We start from the raw sequence: 27,783 nt of genomic DNA on the forward strand, positions 1-27,783 counted from the left end.
CCAGGAAGGGCATGCAGAAGTCAGGGAAAGCACCGCGCATGGGAGAGTCACGCACAGCCTGCCCCTGAGAGGCATCCGGGAAACACGAGCAGGATCCGGGCGATGGGAAAGGCTGGTGCACTGAACGCTGGGAACTTGAAAATGCAGCAACCACAATTTTAAGATCAGTAGAAAGTTTGGAAAATGTAAGAAATTCACTCAAGGCCAGGCACAGTCTAATTCCAGCGTTTTGGGAGGCCGAGGCAGGAGGAGCGCTTGGGCCCAGGATTTCAAGACCAGCCTGGGCAGCATGAGAAGACCCATCTCTACAAAAAATAAAAAATAAAAAATAAATCAACGGGCTTGGTGTCATGTACCTGTAGTCCCAGCTGCTCGGGACACTGAGGCAGGTGGATCACTTGCACCTGGGAGATCCAGCCTGCAGTAAGCTAGGATCACACCACAACCTGGCTGACAGAGCAAGCCTGTGTTCCAAAAAAGAAAAGAAATTCACCCAGAAACTAATCATAGAAACAACTAACTCATGCTGCACTTTCTGTGCAGGCCCTGATGGAGGTGTTTGCCATCAGCCCCTGCACAGTGCAACGCAAGGGGTTGTGGTGTCACCCTTCACAGATGAGGAAGCAGGAGCCCCGCTCATTGCAGGGAACACCAGCCGAGGCCAGGGCCGGGCATGGCCGGGCTGAGACACAGGATCTGGCCTCAGACACCTTTTTCTTGACAGCTCCAGTCTTCACTCTGTGCCATTGGCCCCAGCAAGCCCTGGTATGTACAGAGACCACGGAATACAGCTGGTCTGTACTATGAAACACCAGTGCAGGCATTATCTCGTTGACACTGAGAAGCCCCAAAGTTCAAGGATTGAGGACATTTTTACAAATAATGGAATCCAGAAAGTATCAGAATATAGAGCTGACCTTTTAATTCAGCCGTGAAAAATTGTAAAACTCTGTGCATCGAATGGGGGGCTATTGAGATGGATGGTGTGTAGCATAATTTTGTTGTTCTTCTATGCTTGACAGATGATTAAACTTCAGGAAGTATTTAAGGCATTTTATCTTGGAAAGCACAGTGGTCGAAAACTTCAATGGCAAACTACTTTGGGACATGCTGTTTTAAAAGCGGAGTTTAAAGAAGTAAGTTGTATGTTTCATTTATTTTTTATTATTTGTAAATATGTTAATATAATTTTTTTGTTACTGGACTTTAGTAGCAAAAAAGGAGTGTTTCACTTTAATTCACTAGCTTTTATAAGTCAATAAAATTTATAACAGTTAAAGGGTTAATATTCCAATCAATAAAAATTCTTAAGAAATCAATCCATAGAAAACCATTTACCTATTGAAAAAGCAGAGAATGTGAAGAGGCAGCTCATAAAAGCAAAATTGAAAAAAATATCTGTGAAGATGCATTACACTTCTCTGCTAAACAGAGGGCTTCAAAGTAAAATACAGTAAGATGCCACTTTTTGACTAAGAGATTTGATGAAGCCTAAAAAATAAAAAAAATTAAAAAAAACGGACTCTTCCCCACTACTGGAAGAAGCATAAACTGTAGTGGGCTTTTGGAAGGGCAGTTTGGCATCGTGAACTTTGGCAACCCTGCTGCCGAACTGTTGCCTTAGTTTCAACTCTAGGAACTCATCTTAATAAGACATTTTCACGGATTAATGAATGAGAATAGTGGTTGCAGTGCTGTTATTATGAGCGATTATTTAAGAGGGGAGAATGCATACAATGCACTGATCAATGAAAGGCGCTTATGAAACAGGGCAATTATATACACTAAGCAAAAACATAAAATTCCTATTTTGTATAGCTGTTATATTAATAATAAACTTATCTGTACATTATCAAATAAGTTATACATACCTACTTTATTATTGTAGAGAGTCATATACATGAAACCATATATACTCTTCCTTAAGGTATTAGGAAAGTTAATTTCTATTATCCCCAGTTTTTGCCCTACTTGCTGACTTTAGTTGAACTTGACCTCCACAGGGTCTGTACCAGCACCGCCAACTGCAGCTCTCTCCAGGTGTGCAGGAAGGGCTTGTTATGGGCTTGTGATGAGTCCGGGCTGGGTCTGCAGAGGGGGCCACCAACTGTCACCCGAACTCTCATGTGCCTCTCGCGGGTCTGACCTGGAGGCATGTGGCAAGTTGCTGCAGCACTAACTCCTGAATAGAAAAGGAGATCATCCTGGGATATATAAGGCCAAATTGCATTCACCCCTACGTTACAGTCAGTCCCGTATAAAAGAAAGCTGGACTGTAATCCCAGTACTTGGGGAGGCCGAGGTGGGTGGATCACAAGGTCAGGAGATCGAGACCATCCTGGCTAACACAGTGAAACTCCATTTCTACTAAAAATACAAAAAATTAGCCGGGCTTGGTAGGCACCAGTAGTCCCAGCTACTCGGGAGGCTGAGGCAGGAGAATGGCGTGATTCCGGGAGGTGGGGCTTGCAGTGAGCTGAGATTGTGCCACTGCACTCCAGCCTGGGTGACAGAGCGAGACTCCTTCTCAAAAAAAAAAAAGTTTGAGAGCAAAAAGAAGCTTCTTTTAATTTTTCAAAGATTGTACATGCACAGCTTCAGAGGTGTGATGAGGCCTTCTCTTCCAGGGGAAGAAGGAATTCCAGGTGTCCCTCTTCCAGACACTGGTGCTCCTCATGTTCAACGAGGGAGATGGCTTCAGCTTTGAGGAGATAAAAATGGCCACGGGGATAGGTACGAAAACTGCAGAGTGCATAGCTCCATGAGTTGTTCTTAAAGCATGTATTTGTTTTAAGATAAGACATAGACTTGGTATGATTCGTTTACTGTTGTTGAGTCTGATTCGTTTAACACCAGCCTTTGCCTGCATTTGCTTCCCATTCAGAGGATAGTGAATTGCGCAGAACGCTGCAGTCACTGGCCTGTGGCAAAGCACGTGTGCTGATTAAAAGTCCCAAAGGAAAGGAAGTGGAAGATGGAGACAAGTTCATTTTTAATGGAGAGTTCAAGCACAAGTTGTTTAGAATAAAGATCAATCAAATTCAGATGAAGGAAACTGTATGTATAAACTTTCTCTTTTTACTTATAGGGGGTTTAGCAGGGAATCATTTGTTTTTGTAGTAATGTTTTTGGCTGTTAGAGGCCTGAAGCACATTTCTAAAATAATCCAATTTCAGTACTCATCTTCATGTCGCTTTCATTAACTTCACATTCTCAGTAGGAAAGAAAATCAGAAAAAAAGCCACTTAATGTTATTCCTATTCACAAAAAAGTTGTGTGCTAAGCCAGAACTCCCCGTGGTCATAGGGTTTCGAAAATTATCCACACTTTCTATGGTAATAGAATCTGATATGGTTCACTCTTGGTGTTGTACATTCTGTGGGTCTGGGTAAATGTATAATGTTATGTATCCACCATTATAGGATCATACAGGACAGTTTCATTGCCCTAAAAATTCTCTTATGTTCTGTCACTGTATCCCTGTCTCCCTCCGAGCCCCTGGCAACCCCTGACCCTGTTACTGTCACCATAGTTTTGCCCTTTCCTGAATGCCATACAGTTGGAGTCATAGTGTATATAGCCTTTTCAGATTGGCTTCTTTATTTATTAGAACGCATTTAAGGTTCACCATGTCTTTTCATGGCTGGGTAACTCTGCTTTTTGCACTGAAGGATTCTCCATTGTCTGGATGCATCACAACTTATCCCTTCACCTACTGAAGGACATCTGGTTGTTTCCAGGTTTTGGTGATGATGACTAAAGCTGCTATAAACATTTCTGTGCAGGTTTTTATGTGGACTTAAGTTTTTAACTCCTTTGAGGGTGCACCTTTTATAGTGGGCAAAAGTGAGAAGGTCTATCAGTTCTTTCTCCCGAAGGTAACCACTATTGCCCTTTTTGTTTGTGGTCACAGCCTTTTTCTGTGGTGTGAGTGTATGTAAACTTTTTTTTTAGTGGGATCACTAAGCCAGGCACAGTGACATGCACCCATAGTCTCAGCTACTCGGGAGCGTCGCTTGATCCCGGGAGTTTGAGGCCAGCCTGAGCAATGCAGTGAGACCCCAAACTCTACAAAAGAAAAAACACCTGGGATCACTGTACATATGGCACCTGTCAGGGCCCTCCTGTAGCCAGTTTTCATTGCTGATCACAGTCTTCTCCTGGCCAGGACTTGTTGGAGGAGCACAGTGCCGGTTGTGTAGACCCACCAGGGCTGGCAGTGCCCTCGGCCACAGGCACTAACATTCCTCCACTGCCCCTCCTGAAAATAAGATTACGTTCAACACCCTGGCACAGACATTTCTGTGCACTTGTTAGATTGTTTCTTTAGTGTGATTCTTGCTCTGGAGCTGCTGGGTAAAATAATGTGTACTTGTCTTAGTTTGCTCTTTTCCAAGTTGAAGTCTGGCAGATTTCACCAGAGCACAGTGTCTGCCCCCACCTCCACCTGTCCTTTGCTCACCCTGTTCTGAGCAGCCCAAAGATAGTTTGTTGCAGTTTTCATTTTGATTTCTGATTCTTTACAGCATCTTTCTACCACTCAGTAGTTTATACAAATTATATAATCTTTCTAATGCTCAGTTTCTCATATTTAAAATAGACATACTACTACCTCAAGTTGTGAGAATTAAATGAATCGTTTAGAAAGCTCTTTGCCACACACCTGTAAGCACTTCATACATGTTGATGCTGCTCTTTTTATGCTTAGCCATTTGTATTTTTCTTTTTCTAATTGCTTTTCAAGTCATATGCATTCATTATAATGTTTTTTCTCTTACTGATTAGTAGGTTTTCTTTATATATTAAGGATATTAATGCTTTGTCCCTTTTTTTTTTCGTGTTTTTTGTTTGTTTGTTTTTTGTTTTTGCATTTCACTCTTGTCGTCCAGGCTGGAGTGCAGTGGTACAATCTCACTCACCGCAACCTCCGTCCTCCGGGTTCAAGCGATTCTCCTGTCTCAGCCTCTCGAGTAGCTGGGACTACAGGCGTGTGCCACCACACTCAACTAAGTTTTCTATTTTTAGTAGAGACGGGGTTTCACCATGTTGGCCAGGCTGGTCTCAAACTCCTGACCTCAGGTGAGTCACCCATCTCGGCCTCCCAAAATGCTGAGATTACAGGCGTGAGCCACCATGCCCAGCCTGCTTTGTCATTTTTGACAGATAATTTTGTTGTTTTTATTGGGTTTTTTTTCACATAACAGTTTTTAAGTTCTCAAATATAGTCTCCTTTTCTTTTATGGTTTCTGACTTAACGTGTAATGCTGTATTAGGCCATTCTTGTATTGCTATAAGGAAATACCTGAAACTGGGTAATTTATAAAGAAGAGAAGTTTAATTGGCTCACGGTTCTGCAGGCTGTACAGGAAGCATGGCGCCAGCATCACCTCAGCTTCTGACGAGGCCTCAGGAAGTTTCCAGTCATGCAAGGGGAGCAGGTGTCTCACATGGCAAAAGCATGAGCAAGAACAGGGAGGGAGGTGCCCCACATGTTTAAACGACCAGATCTCATCACCAAGGGGAGGGCCCAAGCCATTCATGAGGGACCTGCCCCCACCCACCTGGTCCCATCTCCAACACTGGAGACCACATTTCAGCATGAGATTTTGAGGGGACACATATTCAAAACCATATCATTGGCCTAAGAGACAAATTCCCTTAACCAGAGTTTTAAAAAACATTTATAGTATGTTATTTTTCTAGAAGTTTTTACATTTAAATCTTTCTTTTCATGTTGCAGAAATTATTTTAGTATCTGAAAACAGTCTAACTGCCCCCATCCTTTCCAAAACCAAATTTAAAATATCATCCTTGAACAAGTTATTTGAATTATCACCTTATTATGTATCAAATTCCTATAGGTCAGTTTCTCAATTCTCTTCTATAAATTCTGTATCTATTTCATAGCCAGCCATTTTTTTTGTTTTGTTTTGTTTTGTTTTTTGAGACAGTGTTGCCCAGGCTGGAGTACAGTGGTGTGATCATAGTTCACTGCAGCCTCAACCTCTTGGGCTCAAGCAATCCTCCCACCTCAGCCTCAGGCATATGCCACCACGCCCAGCTAATTTTTTGTATTTTTTGTAGAGATGAGGCCTTGCCATGTTACCCAGGCTGGTCTTGAACTCCTGGGCTCAAGCAGTCTTCCTACCTTGACCCCCCCAAAGTGCTGGGATTACAGCCGTGAGCCACCATGCCTGGCACCAGGTTCTTTTAATTAATGTAGCTATTCCTATAACTTTATTCTTCCAATGAACTTGACAATAATTGTATCACACCTTTGCTCCCCCAAATAAGAACATTGACATTTTTAATCCATATTGCATTAATTTGCAGAGCTTTTATCTTTATCGTATTAAATCTTGTGATTCATACATATGTGTATATATGTAAATACATACAAATCTTTTTCTCAGAGCTTTCTAGTTTTCTTCTGTAAGTCTTGCATATTTCTTGCTAGTCATAAATTTTCATTCATTCAACAAATACTTATTGAGCATCTGTGGTGGCCCAGGTCCTCTGTGAAGCACTGAGAATTCATCCATTAACAATAAAGAATAAGTCCTTGTTTCTAGGAGTGTTCAGTTTTTTCCAGCAGAGAGGTAGCAGAGGATCACACACATTGACTAACTTGTAAGAGTGGAGGAAAATGTTAGGGTAGAGAAGTGCAGGAGAGTCTAATTAAATACTGTCGTCAGCCAATGCTTTCCTGAAGAAGTGACTAGCTTTGCTCAGGAACTGAAAGAAGGCCTCTGGCTGCAGCATCGTTGCCAAAAGGGGAAGCTGAGCCAGACAGGCCTGATCAGGGAGCCACAGCTGGACCCTCTGAAGATGGCTCAGATCCATGAAGCATTTGGAAAACCACTAGAGTTTTAAGCAAGACAGGCTAATGAAATGCTGATCTCTTATAAAGGGGACCTTTTTTCTTTACATTTCTGACGGTTTTTATCAGAATGTATGTATTAATGCTATTTGTCTTTGTATATTTATTTTATTTCCAGCCACTTTACAAAACTCTTTAGCTTTGAAAGTTTTTCTGTTGATTTTCTTGGATTTTCCAGCTCATCTACAAATAATGATCGTTTTGTCTGCACCTTTTCAATATACCTCTTTAGTCTGTTCCTGTATTGCATAGTTAGAACCTCTAAAGTAATGTTTTTAAGGAATAGCAGTGCAGCTGAGCTTCCTAATTTTATCTCTAGTTCAGAGGATGTTAACTTTTTGGGGGTCATGGATCCTGTTGAAAATGTGATGAAAGCTTGGAGTCTCTCCCATCCTGAAGCATACTTGCCTCATGTGTATGCACAGACCTTCCCCCAGCCCTCATTTCAACTGCAGATCCCCATCAGGTTCCTGTTGGACTAAGGTTAAGTTGTCTCTAGTATTTGCTGTTTGTTTCTGATAACCATGTTTTATCATGTTCAGATTCTTTTTTATTCATCCTTGTATGCTAATGTTTGTTTTAAATCAAAAAATCCATTTTCAGTTTTATCATGCCTTTTCAGCATCTATCAAGATGGTCATATAATCTAACCTTTCAACTGCTACAATGCTCTCACTTATATTCACAGATTTCCTAATGTTGATCAACACTTAACATTTCTGGAATATATCCTGATGGTCATTATGTTTTGTTTACTGTGCTGCTAGTTTTAATCTACATCACACATAGAGTTGTTGCAGCTTTCTTATAAGGAAAATAACTTTTAAAAATATTTTTTAAGTTTTGGTTTTGGAGTTTTGCTATTCTCGGAAGGTACCTTTTACTACAACAAATAAACATGCATAATAAAGTAGGATTCATCCAATGTCTGACCTTTCTTTGCATCAAAAGAACATTTCCGGCCGGGCACGGTGGCTCACGCCTGTAATCCCAGCACTTTGGGAGGCCGAGCCAGGTGGATCACGAGGTCAGGAGATCGAGACCAGCCTGGCTAACATGGTGAAACCCTGTCTCTACTAAAAATACAAAAATGAGCCGGGCGTGGTGGGGGGGGCGCCATAGTCCCAGCTACTTGAGAGGCTGAGACAGGAGAATGGCGTGAACCCGGGGGGCGGAGCTTGTAGTGAGCCGAGATCGCGCCACTGCACTCCAGCCTGGGTGACAGAGCGAGACTCCGTCTCAAAAAAAAAAAAAAAAAAACCATTTCCCATCAAATTCGGTAACATCAAGTCATTAATATTGAAATATAGGCCAGGTGTGGTGGCTCACACCTGTAATCCCAGCACTTTGGGAGGCCAAGGTGGGCGGATCATCTGCGGTCAGGAGTTCAAAACCAGCCTGGCCAACATAGTGAAACCCTGCCTGTACAAAAATACAAAAAGTAGCCGGGCATGACAGCGGGTGCCTGTGATCCCAGCTACTCGGGAGGCTGAGGCGAGAGAATCGCTTGATCCTGGGAGGCGGAGGTTGCAGTGAGCCGAGATCACACCATTGCACTCTAGCCCAGGCGACTGAGTGAGACTCCATCTCAAAAAATAAAAAGAAAATACAGTTTTACACTTAACTTTTTTTTTCTTTTTTGTACAGGTTGAGGAACAGGTTAGCACCACTGAGAGAGTGTTTCAGGATAGACAATATCAGATTGATGCTGCTATCGTCAGAATAATGAAGATGAGAAAGACTCTTGGTCATAATCTTCTAGTTTCTGAATTATATAATCAGCTGAAATTTCCAGTAAAGGTAAATGTAACATTAGCATAATTAAATTTGTAGTATTTGCTAAACAATTGACAAAGCATGTTTAATTCTATGTTCAGTCATATCATTTGACCTGCATTATTCATGGTGCTTTGTGTATACACTGAATGTAGAAAAACTGGCAAATGTGAAGCTCTTTATTCCAGGTGTTGCTCATCGCCACTGCAGAAATGATAGAGCCCTAAAACTCTCCTTCCCAGGGATGGTGCGCGCTTGTTCATATTTTCAGGAAGGGAAGAGGTAGATGGGACATGGAAAGCTGAACACTTTTCTCATAGTAGTAGCGGTCAAGGTTACATCACAAGATTTTAAGGAAATGATAACAATAACTAACTTACTCAGCGTTTACAGGCTACACCACGTTTTCCACCACGGTAATAGTCTACTGTTGCTGTTTCTTATGAAAGTCAGCCCAGGCCTGTCAACCCGCGTTGTGTTTTCAGAACTGAGATTTACTGTCCTGCCACGTGTGGGATGCAGGATAAGCCGGGAAAGTATTATGAAACGTTTTTTACATGTATTTATCAACCCAGGAAACACTGAACTCTGATGACGCCTGGCCTCTCAGGGACAGGACCGGCCACACGTGCTTTGGAGGGAAAGTCCCCAGATTCCATGTTGTGCAGTTTGAGCCTCCCATTCCATCAAGGGAATAAAGTTGATATGCACTAAATAGTCGAACACTTAAGAGTCTGGTGGAAGTGCCACTGTCCATCAGCCCGCATTTGCCCCCTTCCCTGCAGAGGTGAGGTGCCGTCCTCAGGGCCCTGGGAAGCTCCAAAAGCACCATCAGGTTCACTGCCCCTTCCTCCCACCAGCTGGAGCAAGTCTCCTGTTGCCACTGCAAACAATCAGGCCCAGCGCGAAGCAGAGGCGAGCAAGGGTGGGGTGTGGCAGACCAGGGCGCCTGCTCTGCTCTCGGGTAGAGAGTGGCAGACCAGGGCGCCCACTCTGCTCTCAGGGGTAGAGTGTGGCAGACCAGGGCGCCCGCTCTGCTCTCAGGGGTAGTTGGGTTTTTTTTTTTTCTTTGAGATGGAGTCTTGCTGTCCCCCAGGATGGAGTGCAGTGGCACGATCTCGGCTCACTGTAACCTCTGCCTCCCGGGTTCAAGCAATTCTCCTGCCTCAGCCTCCTGAGTAGCTGGGCTTACAGGCACGTGCCACCACACCCAGCTAGTTTTTGTATTTTTAGTAGAGACAGGGTTTCACCGTGTGGTCAGGCTGGTCTCAAACTCCTGACCTCGTGATCCGCCTGCCTCAACCTCCCAAAGTGCTGGGATTACAGGCGTGAGCCACCGCGCCCAGCCTCAGCCACATCTTGTAAAATGTGTGGCTTATCACTGAATAGAAGGTGAAGTTTGTTTGGAAAATAGAGGGTCTCTCTTGTATAGGGAGAGCCTTGCACGTAAGTGCTCACACAGATTTTCTTCCTAATACAGCAGAGCTGGAGTGGCTGTTCCCTCTGGGCAGAGACAGGCTGTGGCTGTGGATTCGTCTCCTCAGTCACCTACTCTTAGTGCAGGAACACTGGGGATTGTAGTTTCACTTACGTGGACATGGCATGCAATAACTATGTAAATAAACGAGAATAAAAATACAGGCCAGGTGCACTGCCTCACGCCAGCGATCCCAGCACTTTGGGAGCTGAGGCAGGCGGATTGATTGAGCCCAGGAATTTGAGACCAGCCTGGGCAACATAGTGAGACCCCTTCTCTACAAAAAATAAAATTAGCCAGGCATGGTGGTGTGCAGCCTGTGGTCCCAGCTACTGGGGAGGCTGAAGCATGAAGATTGCTTGAGTCCAGGAGGTGGAGGCTGCAGTGAGCTGAGATCGCACCACTGCACTCCAGCCTGGGCGACAAAATGAGACCCCATCTCAAAATAAATAAAAAAAATAAAATACAGTACTTAGGCAGAAGCATCCTTTCAAAGGATAAAAGTGCCCCAGTAAGACATGTTGAGATTTTCCTTTCAAATAAAAATGTGTCACGTGATCGGGTCTGCCTCGCTTATGTGCTCTTACTGATGGCAGATGTCGGGTCTGCCTTGCTTATATGCTCTTACTGATGGCAGATGTGGGGTCTGCCTCGCTTATACGTGCCCTTACTGATGGCAGATGTCGGATCTGCCTCGCTTATACGTGCCCTTACTGATGGCAGATGTCGGGTCAGCCTCGCTTATACGTGCCCTTACTGATGGCAGATGTCGGATCTGCCTCGCTTATACGTGCCCTTACTGATGGCAGATGTCGGGTCTGCCTCGCTTATACGTGCCCTTACTGATGGCAGATGTCGGGTCTGCCTCGCTTATATGTGCCCTTGCTGATGGCAGATGTCGGGTCTGCCTTGCTTATATGCTCTTACTGATGGCAGATGTCGGATCTGCCTCGCTTATACGTGCCCTTACTGATGGCAGATGTCGGATCTGCCTCGCTTATACGTGCCCTTACTGATGGCAGATGTCGGGTCTGCCTCGCTTATATGTGCCCTTGCTGATGGCAGATGTCGGGTCTGCCTCGCTTATACGTGCCCTTGCTGATGGCAGATGTCAGATCTGCCTCGCTTATTATATGTGCCCTTACTGATGGCAGATGTCGGGTCTGCCTCGCTTATACGTGCCCTTGCTGATGGCAGATGTCGGATCTGCCTCGCTTATACGTGCCCTTGCTGATGGCAGATGTTGGATCTGCCTCGCTTATACGTGCCCTTGCTGATGGCAGATGTCGGGTCTGCCTCGCTTATACGTGCCCTTGCTGATGGCAGATGTCGGGTCTGCCTCGCTTATACGTGCCCTTGCTGATGGCAGATGTCGGATCTGCCTCGCTTATACGTGCCCTTGCTGATGGCAGATGTCGGGTCTGCCTTGCTTATACGTGCCCTTACTGATGGCAGATGTCGGGTCTGCCTCGCTTATATGTGCCCTTACTGATGGCAGATAATGTATGTACATTTCACAAGTTTCACATTTCCCTCAGGAAGCCACGCTCTGACCATAAACTCACATGGACGCTTTTTTTATCAAGAGATAATGTTAACTTTGTCTTTAAAATAGAAAGTTTTGTTCATTTCATAAATATGTGTATAATTATAAATGATTTTCATATAAATATCTATTTGTATATATATTTCTATAAGTATAGTTACATACTTCATGCATATACCCCTTGTATGTAAATGTTTGTAAATTTAATGCCACTGTAATTAGGGGAGTTTTATTCTTCTTTTTTAGCCTGGAGATTTGAAAAAGAGAATTGAATCTCTGATAGACAGAGACTATATGGAGAGAGACAAAGACAATCCGAATCAGTACCACTACGTGGCCTGACGCATCTGCAGACGGTTCCCCTTCATGAAACACTAGAATGTACCCTCAGAGCAGGAAGCACACCTGTGCCATTTCTGGGACTCTGATTGATCCAGCTGTGGACATTGGAAGGCGAAGGAAGGGAGGTGGCTCCTGGGTCATCTTTCACAAGGCTCAAGACTTCAACCTGCAGATGTATCTTTTTCCCTCCAGTTTTTCCTCTAGTTCTTTTAGGCATTTAAATTGTTTCTGTTACTCTGTGCAAAATAACTTTGAGATTGGACAAGAAGATGTTACTAAAGAGAAGTTCCTTTAAAAGGTCTTGTTCTTGTGTCAAAAAGCTGCAAGTTTGGTTTGTTCTCGTGTGTGATCATGAGTGCACAATGAAGAAGACCCTAGATGCTGCATTTTTTAGCTCTGAAGATTCCTTAGGTATCCCTGAAGACAGCTCGCTCAGATGATCAGCATTTAGAGTGAAAACAAGGGCCCTTCGTGGGTGAACATTAGAAAGAGCCAGGGTTCAAAGCTGGTGAATGGATGACGCACCCTAGCCACTGGCCCCTCTCTGTTTCATGTATTTCCAAAAGTTGTAAACTTTGATGGCTGATTTTTCGTAAGTCAGGTTTCTAAGTGAGCTCCCTGAGGTGCCAAGGCCATGGTGTCCGCCCTGCTGCGTCTGTTCGTTTCAGCTGAGTTCCTTGTGAATCTCTGTTTTAGGGTTTGGGGCTAGTGTGTTTGTGTTTCCATTCTAAGATTGAGTCTGGCAGTCCCTGTTTTTTTGCATTGGGGTAACTGCTCTTTGATTTTTTTTAATTGCAGTATTTGTGTGATTGCAATAATAAAGTTTGGTTTGGTTTTTACAGTCATGCGCAGGGACGATCCTTGTTCTCTGCTGTAAACTGTAAAAAGTTTGTGGAGACTTAAAGTCTTGATGTTGTGAAGCAGAGGTTATTTTGTGGAAAGATTAAAAGGATTTTGTTGGTACCTGGTTTTGTGTTGTGTATATATACATGAGGTTGAACAGTGAAAGGAAAGTTCAGTAGTGATGTTAGAAGGGTAACTATGACAAAGATACTTTTGAGATAACATTTAAAAGTACTTTATATTTTACATAATAGCATGTTTCATTTTGATTAAAAGCTACCAAAGGAATTTTGATCATGGCATAAGTGTTTAAAGCAATATTTTCTGGAATATACCAAGTTTATATAATTTGATTTTGTGCTAAATTATTAAGAGTCTCTTTTTGAAACATGCGGGTTTGAAATATGACACCTTGTGGGTTTCCATATTAAAATCCTCACTCTTTACTTGTCATTTCTATCTTTGAAAATTTTCATTTATGAGTTCCATGATATGTGGTCTAAGAAAGACCAAACAGATTTCTATTTTTTTTTCTTATAAGTTCGTTGTGTCTAGAGATTGTTAATATTGTAATTTAATGTAGACTTACTTTGAATAAAATTAGTTTAATTGGCCTTAAAATTACATTAATAAAACTTTGTGATATGCAAATGACACATTCTTCATAACTCTTTAGCAGCTTTGACTACTAGTGCACTAGACAGAAGTCAGAGCAGGGAGCACCTGTCCCCTCTCAAGTGATTATTCTTTCCTGGCCACCTCTACCACAAAATACCAGTGGGGCCAGGTAGTGACAAGTGGGTCTTTTTTACTTGGACGATTCGTTGTGCTGTGCCTTTGTTTCATTCGAGCACAGTGGCTCACGCCTGTAGTCCCAGCTATGGGAGGGCAAGGTGGGAGGATCGTTTGAGCCCGAGTTCCAGACCATCCTGGGCACCATAGGGAGATCCTGTTTCCATTTTAGTTTATTTATTTTTAATTGAGGTGGAGTCTTGCTCTGTTGCCCAAGCTGGAGTGCAGTGGTGCAATCTCAGCTCACTGCACCCTCTGCCTCCTGGGTTCAAGCAGTTCTCCCACCTCAGTCTCCCAAGTAGCTGGGATTACAGGCACCCGCCATCATGCCCAGCTAATATTTGTATTTTTGTAGAGACGGAGTTTCACCATGTTGGCCAGACTGGTCTTGAACTCCTAACCTCAGGTGATCTGCCCGCCTTGGCCTCCCAAAGTGCTGGGATTACAGGCATGAGCCACCATGCCCGGCCTGCCTGTTTCTGTTTTATAAAAGAAAGGAAAATCTATTTATATCTATTCTCTTATTTAGCAATATTTAATGTTTTATTGTTAAAGGTCAGTGTGGTAAAACAAATAGTATAGAAGAAATCATTGAAAAAGAAACAGCACTTAGACAGAAATGCTGTAAAAGTGGAAAGGAGAAGGTGAAATTACTTGCAGGTTAGATGGTTGCATACCCAGGTCATCTAAGGAGCAAATGAAAAGCTGTGACTGAAGAAAGAATTCATCAAGTTAACCGGACACAAAATTAACAAAAACAAACATCAGTAGCTTTCCTATAAATACAGGCTATAATGGAGGGTCATTTTTTATTTTTATTTAGAGACAGGGTCTTAACTGTCACCTGGACTGGAGTGCAGTGGCATGATCATGTCTCACGGCAGCCTCTACCTTCTGGGCTCAAGCAATCCTCTCTTCTCAGCCTCCTGAGTAGCTGGGCCTACAGGTGTACATCACCACGCCCAGATAATTTTTATTGTATTTTTTATAGAGGCAGTGTCTTGCTATGTTGCCAAGGCTGTTTGTACTCCTGGCCTCAAGCCAACCTCCCACCTCAGCCTCCCCAAATGCTGGGATTACAGGCATGAGACACTGCACCTGACCAGAAGTCATTTTTTCAATAGCAACCCCAAAAAAAGATAAAATACCTAGTAACAAATAGGGAAACACCTATGTGAAAGGTATTATAACATTACTAAGGAACACAGGCCCTGAATAAGTGAAAGTTCTGTTTATTCTCACATTTTGCTATACAGTATCTTAAGATGTAAAACCTTCCTTTAAAACACAAGCGGATTCTGAAGTTAAAACAGAAAAGCAAATATGCCAGACTAGTCAAATTGTTTTAAATTCTGCTGTTTTTAGAACATTGTAATTGAAACAGCATGATGCTGGCCCTTTAAAAAGATTCCTGGAACAAGAAAGTCCACAAGTAAGCCAAATACACAGGAATTCGGCGTGGCACAAAGGGGCCGTGTGTGATCAGGAACTGGAACTTTGCAACAAGTACCCATGCTCGGAAGTTTGGGCCACCTTGAAAAGAGAAAAGTTGGATTAGACTCCTTTTTATACTAAGGGAAGTTCCAAGTGGTCAAGTATTTACGTGTAAAAAAAAATACATATATGAAACCATAATCATAAGATACTTTTTTTGTAAATTGACTATTATTGTATAAATTTATAGAGTATAAAGTGATCTTATAAATTATGCATACAATGTGGACTAGTCAAGCTAGTTACATCCATCACCTCAAATACTTAACATTTTTGTAGTGAGAACATCTGAAATTTTCTCTTAGCAATTTTGAAATGTACAATACTCAATTTTTGACTGTATTCACCATGCTGTACAATAGAACTCAGAAAAAGAAAAATATAGTCCTCCTTTCTAAGATTTTTGTACCCGTTGCCCCTTTATTTGTGTTTTTCCACTAAGTGATCTAGTGAATTCACATCGATTTTTTTTAAAAAGGATTGACATTAAATGACATCTTTTAAAGTCAACATGGGGGAAAACAAGGTTAAAAAAACGGGAACCCTTGCTGGGCACGGTGGCTCATGCCTGTAATCCCAGCACTTTGGGAGGCTGAGGCGGGCGGATCACGAGGTCAGGAGATCGAGACCATCCTGGCTAACACAGTGAAACCCCGTCTGTACTGAAAATACAAAAAAAAGCGCCCAACGTGGCGGCAGGCGTCTGTAGTCCCAGTTGCTGGGGAGGCTGAGGCAGGAGAATGGCGTGAACCCGGGAGGCGGAGCTTACAGTGAGCTGAGATTGCGCCACTGCACTCCAGCCTGGATGACAGAGCAAAACTCCATCTCAAAAAAAAAAAAAAAACTGGAACCATCTTGGATAAAATGTACGACAAAGTACTGATGAGTTTAATGTTAACAGACTAGAAGTCAGCAAGAAGACCAGCAACAAGCCTTCGGATAAGTGAGTTCTTCATTAGCTTTAAGAGAGTGGGAGCAGAGGAAACGGGTACCGTGAGGGCAGACCTGCTTTCAAGAACAGATGAACAGCGGCTGAGAATGACTCCAAGAGGTCGCAGGAGCAGAGCTGCATTTCAGTGGCAGGTGACTGGGCATCGTCCTGCAGCAAGGCCCTAATATCCCAGGAGAGGGCGGGATCGAGGGCACAGGGAGTGGGGGCAGGTGAGGGCTGGCCATAGGTGTGGTGCCGGGGGAGACATTGGTTGTGACGGTGACCATGGCCCTAGGCTGGAGGGTGGGGGGTCATGTAACATGAAGATTTAGGAGGTAAGCTTGGAGGGCGCAGCTGTTGGCAATGATGATCTGGGTGAGGACAGACGGGGAACTGGGGCCAGAGCATGGGAGACAAGACCTGATGGTCGTCCAGCAGTCAGGGACGGTGACAGGAGCCGGTGATGGAGGCCCTGAGTGCAGGACAGCCCTGGGGCCTGGAGGTGGGCCAGCCAGTGAGAAGGGCGCACCCCCGCCGGGGTGTCCAGCAGCATGGAAGGAGCATGGCCTGGAAGCAGCAATGGGCAGAAGGGAGGGCCTCGCCCCAGAGGCAGCCCCAGGGGGAGGGTCACGAAGTGAGCAGCGGGCCTCTGCCCCCTCCACGGAGGCACGGGCACCCTGTGGTGGGTTTGGAAGGAGAAACCAGGCAGTGGCCAGGCCCAGGCCTCATGCAGCAGCCCGGGAAGTTCAGGGGAAGAGGAGTGCAGGTGTTAGGACCGCCTAGCAAGAACATTTAGGAGATGGAGGTTTTGTCAACAGACTGAATTCAGAAAGGGCTGGAGGGGGCAGAGGTGACAGTTGGGCCATGTGAGAGTGAGAGGCCCAGCAGTGATGGGGGACAGGCTGGTGGGCTCTGGTGAGGGAGGTCAGCTCGAGGGATCTGAGACATTGTGAAATGATGGTCTCTCAGGTAAATTTGTGAGGGTATATTAAATTTGAAAATGCCCACACCTTTGACCCAGTAAGTTCCATTCACTCACGTAGAATGATTTCTAGTACTGTTCTCGCACACATAGAAAATACCTTAAATGTCCTTCAATAAGGAAACAGACCATGTGCTAAGTCCATGCATGTGTGATATTCTGACCATGCAGCTTGAACCAAGATCTAGATGTCCATTTGGAGTGAGTGTCAAGAGATACCACATAAGAAAAGAGAGCAGTGCCGTCCTGCCACCACTGTGTGTGCGGCCCGTGTACGTGTGAATAACGACGGCTCAACTCCAGAATGGAAGGCTGCGAGCAGGTATGCGAGAATCTTTTCTATGCATATACCATTTTGTATTTTTTTAATTTTGTGTCAAAAGAATGTTTAAAAGTAATGACAAATTATTAAGAAAACAAAATGGCCCCACCCACTGTGTTGTTTCTTTACCATAAAACACAAGGAATCAGCCAACCCAAAGTAATTGCACTTCCCCGCCCGCTCTCCTCCCAACCTAATCCACTGTTGTCATCAGTTATTTTATGGGTTACCTTTGTAATTGTAATGGACATATTGAAACCCTATTCTCTCGATCCATGAATATACTCAGTTTCTCATGAATACCTCCTGTATTGGCAGGCCAGGCACAGTGGCTCACACCTGTAATCCCAGCACTTTGGGAGGCCGAGGCGGCGGATCACGAGGTCAGAAGATCAAGACCATCCTGGCTAACACAGTGAAACCCGTCTCTACCAAACAAAAAATTAGCCAGGCGTGGTGGCGCACGCCTGTAGTCCCAGCTACTCGGGAGGCTGAGGCAGGAAAATCACTTGAACCTGGGGGGCAGAGTTTGCAGTGAGCCAAGATCGCACCACTGCACTCCAGCCTGGGCGACAGAGCGAGACTCTGTCTCAAAAAAAAGAGAAATGTAATCCTTTGTTTGTGCAGCTCAAAGAATATTCTAAGCATCAAAGACAAGCTATTTCTTTCCACATTCCATTAAAGCTGAAAATGTATGTCATGTTTTAACTTGCTTTATATTTGCACTATGGCATTTTTGTCCAGCTTTTTTTTTCCTGGAGTTTTTAATTGCTACTGATGACCAAAAAAAAAAAAAAAAAAAAAGGTGCCTTTTGTCTTATCACTAAGATAATTTCCTTGTCACAGTTTGCAAAAACCCAATTTTTTTCTTAAAACACACATTTCGGAGCTGGTCACGGTGGCTCATGCCTGTAATCCCAACACTAGGAGGCCAAGGCAGGAGGATCATGAGGTCAGGAATTCCAGACCAGCCTGTCCAACATGGTGAAACCCCATCTCTACAAAAAATACAAAAATTAGCTGGGCGTAGTGGCTCGTGCCTGTAGTCCCAGCTACTTGGGAGGCTGAGGCAGGAGAATCGCTTGAACCCAGGAGGCTGAGCTTGCAGTGAGCCGAGATTGCACCATTGCACTCCAGCCTGGGCGACAGAGCGAGACTTTGTCTCAAAAAAAAAAAATCATTTATCAGAATCCTCTAATAGTGGTTTTCTTGTTGTTTTGGGGTTTTCGTGGTTTTTTTTTTTATATGGAGTCTCACTCTGTCATTCAGGCTCGGGTACAGTGGTGCAATCTCAGCTCACTGCAACCTCCGCTTCCCAGGTTCAAGTGATTCTCCTGCCTTAGCCTCTGGAGTAGCTGGGATTACAGGTGTGTGCAACCACACCTGGCTAATTTTTGTATTTTTAGTAGAGACAGGGTTTCACTGTGTTGTCCAGGCTGGTCTCAAACTCCTGACCTCAAGTGATCTGCACGCCTCAGCCTCCCAAAGTGACAGGATTACAGCTGTAAGCCACAGCACCTGGCCCTCTGATAAGTAGTTTGGTTTTGGCTTTGAGACGGGAGTGCAGTGGCGCAATCTCGGCTCACTGCAACCTCAGCCTCCTGGGTTCAAGCAATTCTCCTGCCTCAGCCTCCTGAGAAGCTGGGGTTACAAGCGTGTGCCACCATGCCTGGCTAATTTTGTTTGTATTTTTAGTAGAGATGGGGTTTCACCATATTGGTCAGGCTGATTTCAAACTCCTGACCTTGTGATCCGCCTGCCGTGGCCTCCAAAAGTACTGGGATTACAGGCGTGAGCCACCGCGCCTGGCCTAATAATGTTTTAAATTGAACTATGGGCCAGGCATGGTGGCTAACACCTATAATCCCAGTACTTTGGGAGGCTGAGGTGGAAGGATGGCTGGAGGCCAGGAGTTTGAGACCAGCCTGGATAACAGACCTCAGCGCTACAAAAAAATTTAACAATTAGCCAGGCATGCTGGTGCTTGCCTGTAGTACCAGCTTCTCAGGAGGCTGAGGTGGCAGGATCACTTGAGCCTGTGAAGTTGAGGCTGCAGTGAGCTATGATCGCACCACTGCACTCCAGCCTGGGCGACAGAGTGAGACCCTGTCTCAAAAAATAAATTAATAACTAAAAATAATATAAATAATACAATGAATCGGCTGGGTGCAGTAGCTCACGCCTGTAATCCCAGCACTTTGGGAGGCCGAGGCAGGCGGATCACGAGGTCAGGAGATCGAGACCATCCTGGGTAACATAGTTAAACCCCATCTCTACTAAAAATACAAATAATAATAATAATAATAATAATAATACAATGAATCATTTGCCTCTTTTTTTTTAAGAGACGAGGTCTCAGTGTGTTTCCCAGGCCGGAGTAGAGTGCCCTGGCCATTCCCAGGCACGATTCGATGCACCCCCACTTCCGGCCGCATCATTTGCTTTTGAGCCCCTGCATAGCTGTGATCCTGGAACCCATTTTCTCTGCATTCCTGTGTAGGTCCACTCCTTGGATCTCAGTCTTCTCTTTTTCTTGTCTTCTGGTTTTATTAAGTAGATTCTTTTTTTTTTTTTTGAGACAGTCTCACTCTGTTTCCCAGGCTGGAGAGTACAGTGGCACGATCTCAGCTCACTACAATCTCTGCTTCTTGGGTTCAAGCGATTCTCCTGCCTCAGCTTCCCGAGTAACTGGGATTACAGGTACACCACCACGCCCAGCTAATTTTTGTATTTTCAGTAGACATGGGGTGTTGCCATTTAGCCAGGCTGGTCTCAAACTCCTAACCTGCCTCAGCCTCCTGAGTAGCTGGGATTACAGGCACACGCCACCACGCCCAGCTAATTTTTGTATTTTCAGTAGAGAAAAAGCCAGGCTGGTCTCGAACTTCTGACCTCAGGTGATCCACCCACCTCAGCCTCCCAAAGTGCTGATTATAGGCGTGAGCCACTGTGCCGGGCCTCATTAGGTAGATTCTTAAATGATCTTCTCAGAAAGAATGCCTGGGAGACAAATTTCCTGAATCCTGGCTGGACTGTTTTTATTTCACACTTGTGTTTGATTGTTTGTCTACATAAAAACTCTAGACTCAAAATCACTTTCCCTCAGAACTTTGAAGGGATTGCACTGCCATAGTCTTCTATTTTCTAGCTCTAAAGTCTGATGCCATTTTGTTAACTAACCTGTAGTTCTTTCATGTCACTTTTGGAATCTTCTGTTCCTGGAGTTTTGGTATCTCACAAGAGTGTCTCGGTGTGTGTCCACTTTCATTTGGCCTCTGCCAGTCACCCACTGAGCCTTCAGACTGGAAGACTCCGGACTTCTGTTCCAGGAAGTGTTCTTTTTTGACATTCTACATTGCCTCTTCCCCTTCAACTTCTTTGCTGTCACTTTCCTTAGCACTAATCTTTCTAAGTAAACCAACTGGAAGGTCTAATGAGAAGGGCTGGCCTCACCCCTCCCCACTCATAGTTCACTGTCCATCTTTGTTTCTGGTTAGCTTTTCTCTTGGTGGCCTCTATTATCAGATTATTGTTTCTTGGTTTTCTTTTTAATAAAAGATTGTTTTATGTTTTTATATTATTTCTTATTTTTCTTTTTAATAAAAAATTGTTTTTATTTTATTTCTAGAATATCTTCTTGAACCTCAAACTGTCCTCACTGGGTTAGCAGGAATTACACGCCAGGTTCTGGGCAGAAATGGAGTCATAACTAAGCATGAATCAGGCTGCACTTTGGCCCACTTCCTTGTAACTGGAAGTCTTGTAGCCCTGGATACTGATCATTTGCACCCCCATTATTCTCATAGATAGGACCACTGACGTTAGAACCATAAGGCTTTAAACATTGCTTAATATGTTTTTCAGATCCTCAATTCCAGCAGAACAGCTGACATCAACCAGTCAAAGGCTCCCACAGGGCGCTGAGGCGGCATGAGAATGCAGTTTCTTCATCCCCCCATCCCATGATTTTAGCCTGCACTCTTCAACCCATCAGCAACTCCCACACCTCGGCCACTCCGAAACCCTTAAAATCCCCAGCCCCAAACTCCTCTGAGAGGCGCATTCAAGGCTTCCTCTGTCTCTTGTTCAGTTCCCCTCTGGGTGTTAAGCTCCGTCTCTGCTGCAATCCCCAGTGTCTCTGTGTACTGACTTCCTGCACATCAGGCAAATGATGTTAGGATTAAAATTACACACCAGTGGGGCGCGGTGGCTCAAGCCTATAATCCCAGCCCTTTGGGAGGCCAAGGTGGGCAGATTGTTTGAGCCTAGGAGCTCAAGACCAGCCTGGGCAACATGGTGAAAACCCATCTCTACAAAAAAATACAAAAATTAGCCAGGTGTGGTGGCACATGCCTATACTCCTGGCTGCTCAGAAGGCAGAGGTGGGAGGATTGCTTGAGCCCAGGAAGTCAAGGCTGCAGTGAGCCGTGATGGCACCACTGCACTCCAGCCTGGGTACAGAGCTAGATGCCGTCAAGAAAAAAATTGAACTAGTGCCTCAGAGAGTTGTCAATTTTTTTTCTTTAAGACAGGTCTCAAGCTCAAGCACGTGTGTTGTGATCTGGGCCCCCATTCGTCAGGCTTCTGAAGTCGTGTTTTTAGGCACAAGCCTGTCCCCAAGTCTATAGCATCTGGTGCACAGTGCTCAGTAAACGCTGAGGAGTGAATGAAGCAGGGCCAGTGGAAGGAACAAAGACCAGCAAGATAAGAATGGGGAGAAGTACGGGTGTGACAGAACAAAAGAAGGGAGTTTTAAGGTACGGTGAGAATCAGAAACGGACCATCACGGTGGCATCTCGGGCCATTCAGTTTGTGTGCTGGGCCCGACGGGTGGTGGGTGCGGCGAGATGTGGCTGGAGGCCAGGCAGAGGCCAGGGAGAGCTGCTCTCGGGTAATGAGAATTGAGCAAGCATCCAACTGAGCAAGCAAGAGAGAAAAGGGGAGAATCTGAGCATCCGGAAAGGAGAAATAACTGCGGGCAGGTTTCCCAAACAGCAGGGGAAACCACATCCCCGCGCAGCGAGCTCCCCCCCAGGGAACAGAACAGGGAAACCACATCCCCGCGCAGTGTGTTCCCCCCCAGGGAACAGAACAGGGAAACCACATCCCCGCGCAGTGTGTTCCCCCCCAGGGAACAGAACAGGGAAACCACATCCCCGCGCAGCGAGCTCCCCCACCAGGGAACAGAACAGGGAAACCACATCCCTGCCCAGTGTGCTCCCCCGGCAGAGGTCCTAAGGAAGCCGAGGGGCGGACAGCCGAGCAGAGGTAAGGCTTTCTGTGGTCCGTGATGGAGGAACCAAGGCCAACTGCAGCACAAGTTGAGGGAGTATTGTACTGAGAAGTGGACGCCTGCCAGGAGTCCACTCTTCACAGAATGAACAGCACCTTCAAGGCACTGGGATCAGCAGAGAAGCTTTAACACTGGCCAGGTCCCCCCTCTGCCAGGTCCTCCCTCTGTCACTGTCCAGGTGCCCCTGAGCAAATTCCTGCAATTCTTTAAACCTTGGTTTTCTTATAAGTGGAGATGATAATCTACTTACCTCATGGGGTGGTTCCGAGTGAACACACACAAAGCTGCTTAGGACACGTACTACACACCAGCAAAGAGGAATGAGTCGCAGTCACACACAAGCACAGTGCCTCTTCATCAGGAAAACCCAGTTCCATACAAATCTAAGTGGCTTATCTTCAGAAACGTTAATGAAGAGCTGAAGCAAACACTGCCAGCTGGGAAGTCTGTATTCAGTGAACATACATTTCTGAATGGAGGCAAAGTATGCCTTTTCAGACAGAGACCTCTAGTAGGAGAAGTGCAGGAAGAAGGAGCTTCAGCTGCTGCAAAGCAAAGCCAGATAGAAGCCAGGGTCTGCCAAAGGCCTGGGGAGCGCCCGCACTTGCAAGCATTTGGGTAGACACACACACAAATTAGCTTCACAATCATTATTTTCTTTAAAAACAACTGATGAAAGCAAAAATAATATATGTTGGCATTAATACCATATGTAGAAGTAAAACGTATGACACGACACAAAGAATGGGGAAAGAGATGGTCTGGTGAGTGTGATGAGCTGGAGATGCATGTGGCAACCCTGGGGGAAAAGGGGAGATGGTCTAGTGTGATGAGCCCAGAGATGCGTGTGGCAGCCCTGGGGGAAAGGGGAGATGGTCTAGTGTGATGAGCCCAGAGATGCGTGTGGCAGCCCTGGGGGAAAGGGGAGATGGTCTAGTGTGATGAGTCCAGAGATGCGTGTGGCAGCCCTGGGGGAAAGGGGAGATGGTCTAGTGACTGTGATGAGCCCAGAGATGCATGTGACAGCCCTGGGGGAAAGGAGAGATGGTCTAGTGTGATGAGTCCAGAGATGCGTGTGACAGCCCTGGGGGAAAGGGGAGATGGTCTAGTGAGCGTGATGAGCCCAGAGATGCATGTGACAGCCCTGGGGGAAAGGAGAGATGGTCTAGTGTGATGAGCCCAGAGATGCGTGTGGCAGCCCTGGGGGAAAGGGGAGATGGTCTAGTGAGTGTGATGAGCCCAGAGATGCATGTGGCAGCCCTGGGGGAAAGGGGAGATGGTCTAGTGAGTGTGATGAGCTAGAGATGCATGTGACAGCCCTGGGGGAAAGGGGAGATGGTCTAGTGTGATGAGCCCAGAGATGCGTGTGGCAGCCCTGGGGGAAAGGGGAGATGATCTAGTGAGTGTGATGAGCCAGAGATGCGTGTGGCAGCCCTGGGGGAAAGGGGAGATGATCTAGTGAGTGTGATGAGCCAGAGATGTGTGTGGTAACCCTGGGGCAGCCACTAACAATACCAGAGAGAGAGGCAAAGAGAGAAAGAACAAGCCAACAGAGGAGACAAAGTATAATTTGAAAGAACACTCAATCCAAAGTGTTGACAAAGAGTCAAACTGTGAAATATTTGAAGAGATTTATTCTGAGCCAAGTATGAGTGACCAATGGCTTATGACGCAGCCTCAGGAGGTCCTGAGAACATGTGGCCAGGGTGGTCAGGACACAGACTAATTTATTTTTAGGGAGACATGAGACATCAATCAAATACATGTAAGATGTACGTTAGTTTGGTCTGGAACAGGGGCTGCGGGAGGCTTCCAGGTTATAGGTAGATCTAAAATGTTTCTGATTGGCAATTGGTTGAAAGAGTTATTATCTAAAGACCTGGAATCAACAGAAAGGAATGTCTGGGTTATAATAAGGGGCTGTGGAGACCAAACTTTCACCTTGCAGATGCAGCCTCCAGGTGGCCGGCTTCAGAGGGAACAGATTCTCATGAGGCTTAAAGAGTCTGTTCTATCAATAATTCCAAAAGGCGGTATCATGAGGCATGTCTGACCCCTGCCCCCATCATGGCCGGAGCCGCCCTTCAGGTTAGCCTTGGAAATGCCCTCCCTGATACAGGGGTCCATTCAGATGGTCTGAGGGGGCTTTGAATTTTATTTTTGTTTTACAAAAGGCAGACAGGAAATTCATTTTTTTTTTTTTTTCAGATGGAGTCTTGCTCTGCCACCAGGCTGGAGTGCAGTCACGTGATCTTGGCTCACTGCAGCCTCTGTCTCCTGGGTTCAAGCAATTCTCCTGCCTCAGCATCCCGAGTAGCTGGGCTACAGGTACCCGCCACCATGCCCAGCTAATTTTTATATTTTTAGTAGAGACAGCATTTCAACATGTTGGCCAGGCTTGTCTCGAACTCTTGACCTCATGATCTGCCTGCCTCTGCCTCCCAAATTGCTGGGATTACAGGCGTGAGCCACTGCACCTGGCCTGGAAATTCACTTTTAAAAGGGAATAAAGAACAGATAGGACAAATGGAAATGGAAAGAGGGTGGACTTGAACCTGACCATCTCATTAATTTATTGGTAACAATGACATAAACAACACTCCAGTTAAATGCCAAAGATTTTCAAGCTGTATAGAAAATTAAGACCAAAGTATATGCTGTCTACTACAAAGGCACTGTTATTTCAAGAGAGAGGATCTCACTGTGTCACCCAGGCTGGAGTGCAGTGGCACAATCACGGCTCACTGCAGCTTCAATCTGCCGGGCTCCAGATATCCTCCCACCTCAGCCTCCTGAGTAGCAAGTGTGCGCCACCACAACTGGCCAATTGTTTATATTTTGTAGAGATGACATCTCACCGTGTTGCCCAGCCTGGTCTCAAATTCCTGGGCTCAAGTGGATCCTCTGCCTCAGCCTCCAGAACTGCTGGGATGACAGGCGTGCGTCACCATGCCCAGCCCAGAGAGTCATTTTAATAAAGACACAGATGAGTTAAAGGATGAAGAAAGACCACGAGACGCACGCAGCTGGCATTGTCTTCTCTGTACAACTGTTACAGCAGTTTCCAGAGCCTTCTCTCTCCTGGGCACAAGGGCATTTCTTAAGGAAAGACTCCTTGCACCAGCTGCAGAAGGGGCAACAGGTCCCAAACAAGCAGATCACTGTGGGCGTGTTGGAGAAGCTGGTGAGGCGCGTGCTGCCTGCCTCTGGGAAGGTCTCTGATGAGCTTGCTCTTGTGCGTGCTACGGAAGATCAGTGTAAAGGTGGCATGGTGGATCTGCAGATGGCAGCTTATTTCTTCAGACACCTAAAATTATGGCAGATAAGATGACTCTGTGACCACTGGGCTCGCACCTGTAATCCCAGCACTTTGGGAGGCCGAAGTGGGAGGATCACAAGGTCAGGAGTTCGAGACCAGCCTGGCCAATATGGTGAAACCCCATCTCTACTAAAAATACAAAAAAAATTAGCCAGGTGTTGTGGCGCGTTCCTGTAATCCCAGCTACTCAGGAGGCTAAGGCAGGAGAATTGCTTGAACCCAGGAGGCGGAGGTTGCAGTGAGCCGAGATCACGCCACTGCACTCCAGCCTGGGCAACAGAGCGAGACTCCGTCTAAAAACAAAAGAGTGAGACAGTCATCTCAACCTGGTACAGAGAGAGCCTGGTTGCATCATAATTGAGGTTTCCAATGCAGTGCACATTCTTACATATGTTGGATTACCCAAGCACTGTGTGATTGGAAGTGGGTGTGATCTGGATTCTGCCACGGATGGATTTGGGGAGAACACAGTGACTCAAGTGTGGCTGTGTGGAGTAGTGTGAACGTGGCAGGTGTTTCTCTCCAGGAATTGAATCCAGAAATGGGAACTAATGATGATCAGGAAACTTGGAAGGAAGTGTATAAGATAGTGGTTGAAAGTGCCTGTGGTCATCAAGCTAAAGGGATATACCGACTGGGCTCCTGGGTGAAGTGTAGCTGATCTTATTGAATCCATGTTGAAAAATCTGTCCAGGGCTCACCCAGTATCAACAACTACAGTGAAGGGGATGCAGGGCACCAAGAATGAAGCCCTCTGGAGCCTCCCATGTACCCTCACTGCTCAGGGATTAACCAGTGTTACCAACCACAGCTAAGGGATAATGAGGTTGTTCTGCTCAAGAAAAGTGCAGATACCCCGTGGGACATCCAGAAGGACCTCAAAGACCTGTGACTCCTAAGCTGTAGAAATTTAAAACCACAGTGAGAAGAACCCTGAGCCTTCAGTGTTCATCCATATACATGCATCACCGTTTGCTTTTATCTTCTTCAGTATGTGAATTTGGGCTCACAGAATCAAATCCCATGCTTGATTTCATGCTTGCAATCGAGTCCTTGAACAAATACAATGAACCAAATGAACCATGGTAGCGTGCTTCTTAACAAAAAGAAGAGAAGGCTGGGTGCGGTGGCTCATGCCTGCAGTCCCAGCACTTTGGGAGGCCAAGGCGGGCAGATTGCTTGAGCTCGTGAGTATGAGACCAGCCTGGACAACATGGCAAGACCCCATCTCTACAAAAAAATACAAGAATTAGCCGGGCATGGTGGTGCATACCTATAGTCCAAGCTACCTGGGAGGCTGAGGGGAGGCTGAGGTAGGAGGATGGCTTGAGCCTGGAGGCAGAGATTGCTGTGAGCCAAGATCACGCCACTGCACTCCAGCCTGGGCAAGATAGAGCCTTTTTTTTTCCTTGAGATGGAATCTTGCTCTTTTGCCCAGGCTGGAGTGCAGTAGTGTGATCTTGGCTCACTGCAGCCCCCGCCTCCCGGGTTCAAGCAATTCTCATGCCTCAGCCTCCCAAGTAGCTGGGATTACAAGTGCCCGCCACCCACCACACCTGGCTAATTTTTGTATTTTTAGTAGAGATGGGATTAGGGCAGGCTGGTCTCGAACTTCTGACCTGAAGTGATCCACCCACCTCAGCCTCCCAAAATGCTGGGATTACAGGCGTGAGCCACGGCACCTGGCTGAGACTTTGTCTAAAGAAGATGAAGAAAGACATACCATGAAGACGAATGAGAAAGATAGAGTGGCTACATTCAGATCAAAGTAGACTTCAGGACAAGG

The 27,783-nt window shown here is 45.6% G+C and overlaps 1 protein-coding gene and 1 pseudogene across 3 annotated transcripts in view; both read left to right on the top strand.

Moving 5' to 3' along the window:
- CUL4A (cullin 4A) overlaps positions 1–13,515 on the top strand; it is a 58,435-nt gene extending 44,920 nt beyond the window's left edge. For all 3 annotated transcript variants that reach the window (XM_057299622.2, XM_034937043.3, XM_034937044.3), the window contains 5 exons: positions 1,023–1,136; positions 2,628–2,733; positions 2,885–3,057; positions 8,528–8,680; positions 11,926–13,515. In XM_057299622.2, the coding sequence (XP_057155605.1) occupies positions 1,023–1,136; positions 2,628–2,733; positions 2,885–3,057; positions 8,528–8,680; positions 11,926–12,021 (642 nt within the window). In that variant the 3' untranslated portion in view covers positions 12,022–13,515. The remainder of the gene's footprint in view (positions 1–1,022; positions 1,137–2,627; positions 2,734–2,884; positions 3,058–8,527; positions 8,681–11,925) is intronic.
- A 3,029-nt stretch (positions 13,516–16,544) lies between these two features.
- LOC112436890 (L-lactate dehydrogenase B chain-like) lies at positions 16,545–26,889 on the top strand (annotated as a pseudogene).
- The last annotated feature ends 894 nt before the right edge of the window (positions 26,890–27,783 follow it).

Source organism: Pan paniscus, chromosome 14, assembly GCF_029289425.2.
Source record: "Pan paniscus chromosome 14, NHGRI_mPanPan1-v2.0_pri, whole genome shotgun sequence".
Taxonomy (NCBI): Eukaryota; Metazoa; Chordata; class Mammalia; order Primates; family Hominidae; genus Pan; species Pan paniscus.